This window comes from Ceratina calcarata, unplaced genomic scaffold, assembly GCF_001652005.2.
Source record: "Ceratina calcarata isolate Rehan_Ccalc_2016 unplaced genomic scaffold, ASM165200v1 scaffold309.2, whole genome shotgun sequence".
In the NCBI taxonomy this organism is placed as follows: Eukaryota; Metazoa; Arthropoda; class Insecta; order Hymenoptera; family Apidae; genus Ceratina; species Ceratina calcarata.
The window spans coordinates 3,914-6,574 of record NW_017153455.1 but is presented as its reverse complement, the minus strand read 5'-3'; the positions used below and the strand labels follow the sequence as shown (position 1 = coordinate 6,574).

The window sequence follows — 2,661 nt, the reverse complement described above, 5'->3', positions numbered from 1 at the left end:
CACTTATACATGTATACATGTATATCTAAGGAAATCGAAACTTTGTGCTAACTTATAACGTGATCGTCTGAAAGATCCAAGAATACGTGTACTGCACAATCTCATTGTAAAAACAATATTATTTCTTATTCGAGTCAGCATAATCTGTTTTTATATGAAATTATTTGCAATTACTTTATACAATCTGGACTAGATTTACAATCTGTAGGATAGAGGAAGGGCCTCATAAAATCATTGTCATGACCATTTAACGAACTGGCCATATCGTTTTAATCCTAAAGGTTGCACGTCACTAGTATACAAAATACTCATTGTACTTTTAAATTATACAGTACAATAAGAATATCAATTCTATTATCATGTATACAAAAAATGTATATAAAATAATTTTCGATCCTACAAACGTTATACGTATATGTATGGAACTATATACATATGTATAATTTTTATATCTTTGGAAAACGTATAAAATTAATCTTCTTAGTTCCGTGTAGTGAAATCGATGGTAAAATTACTTTTCGTAGTAATTGAAATCTGCGTTGTTGTACAATATTAAATATTATTAAATGTTATTGATGTGATCTTAAATATAAAAGTTATTAATGCGATTCCACTCAACAGATCTGGAAAGATTAAGGTATTGCAAGAGAAAAAGGTTTCTACATTTTTTGCAAATATAAATTTGTTTTTACGGAGTTTCGACATGTATTCGTCACACGTGTCTACTTCAGTCATCCTTCTAGCATCAAATTATACTCCGATTTTTCGAACGGAATATCTGCTCGATTGAGGTAGAACATTCTACAGTGTAGAATCTACGATATTCAAAGCAGGTGAATGATCTCATTGTATAGCTTCACTTTGAAAGAAGAATTTTTCTATTTATAGTTATGTAACAAGAATAACGCAATAATAAAATAAATGCAAGAAAATATATACAATGAAAAATGATTATATGTAATCTATAATCTATGTGAGTATATTCTGAGTATTAATTTAATGTACTTGGAAATTATAAAAAAGTAAAATGAATAAAACTAATCGACGCAAGGTGTTAAAAAAAATTTCACCAAAGAAGATTATTTAATAATTTAAATCTATTTAATATAATTGTATAACTCATAAAGAGGACTGTGACAATGAAAATTATTGATTATCTAAGGACTATGTATACACGTCAAAGAATTGATGCATTCACCCAATTTCTTAACTCTCTTCCTACTTATAGTAAAATTACATACATACATATATCAACTCCCCATGTCTTCTTTCTCCTCCTATTGTATAATTTCAATCGTGTTAAATCTATAGATGTAAAACGTTGTGCGGGCAATAGACTCTCCAACGGATTTTCTATTTTCGAAACATAATTTGCTCTTGCGAATGAACAAAAAGGAAAACAAACGCTAGAGTCTAATTCAACTAGAGAAATCGCGTGGACGTTAGTATCTGCCCGATAACAGGAACCTTGTAGTGATACATTTGAATGTGTAAAAGTAATGATGATCGATGATTGATAATGATAACGAGTTTCATTCGAAGAAAAAAGGAACTGAAATCTTATTGAATGATCAACTTTTTAAGTTTAAACTATGCGATTTCGATTCCTTAACTTATCGATTGACTTATATGCTTGAATATAAGAGAACGCGTTTGAGGCAGTTAAAATCTATCAAAAATCGATTACCAAAATTGTTACTTATTTATTTGTCGATAATAATAATAATATCTCATCAGTAAGCTTTGGTGACTAAATACAAAAGCATAGTAATTAAGTTAGTAATACTAGTTAATATGTACACCGTAATATTATGCCGCAGGAAAATAATCAAACACCTTTTTTACAGTAATTGAAAGCGTCAGAAAGATTGGTCGAAAAGTTAATATCATATATGTACAAAAGATTTTACCTGCCTCAAGACGTTGATGAAGTATCATAATCTAAATGATATTGGAGTAGCGGCCAATCTCGTAACTGAAACGTCAGAATCAAATCCGAAGTACGACATCGCAAACGAACGCTTCGAAATTGATAATAGTGTTTAATTACAAGTTGGTCGTCACTCGGCTTTTCCTATAACTGCTCGCAAGATACGGTCTGTAACGGTAGTGCTGGTGGTAATGGTGCATTTTCTTCGTGAATCATCACGAGTTTACCGTACTTCACAGTTCTTCTCATTTGTTTTTGCTGCAAATAAGATCTTGCCTTTTAAGTATACACCGACACCACGTACTTCCAAGACTTGTCGTACGGTATTCACAGTCGTTGTTTATTCTTAAGATCGTCTTAAGCATTTGCTATCCCTGTCTATCCCATATTTCGAGTCCTTTTCTTGTACAAGGACTTAAGCAAATGCTTAAGGCGATCTTAAATATAAATAATGACTCTGAATACCGGCTTTCGAAAACCAAAAAAAAAACTTAATGGACAAATTTAATGAGAACGAAACATCTGAAGAGCAAAAATTGAAACTATTTGCTTCTGTTTCCATCAAATAACACCAATCATTTCAATAAGAATACATTCTAAAAATGTCTGAAATTTGTCCTTTAAGTACTATTAAAACATCGAGGGCAATAAAAAATCTTTTGCTGTTTGTGTACTCTCTCTTTTTTATAAAATACTTTACAAGTTATTTTCATATAAGTAATGTTAGGACG

At 30.6% G+C, this 2,661-nt stretch overlaps 1 protein-coding gene across 1 annotated transcript in view; it reads right to left on the bottom strand.

Annotated features, from left to right (window-relative positions):
* Positions 1 to 1,082: 1,082 nt before the first annotated feature.
* Positions 1,083 to 2,661, bottom strand: part of LOC108624391 (uncharacterized) — a 5,420-nt gene continuing 3,841 nt past the window's right edge. Inside the window, exon 3 of the mRNA XM_018023648.2 lies at positions 1,083 to 2,188. Within this exon, the coding sequence (XP_017879137.1) occupies positions 2,075 to 2,188 (114 nt within the window). The 3' untranslated portion in view covers positions 1,083 to 2,074. The remainder of the gene's footprint in view (positions 2,189 to 2,661) is intronic.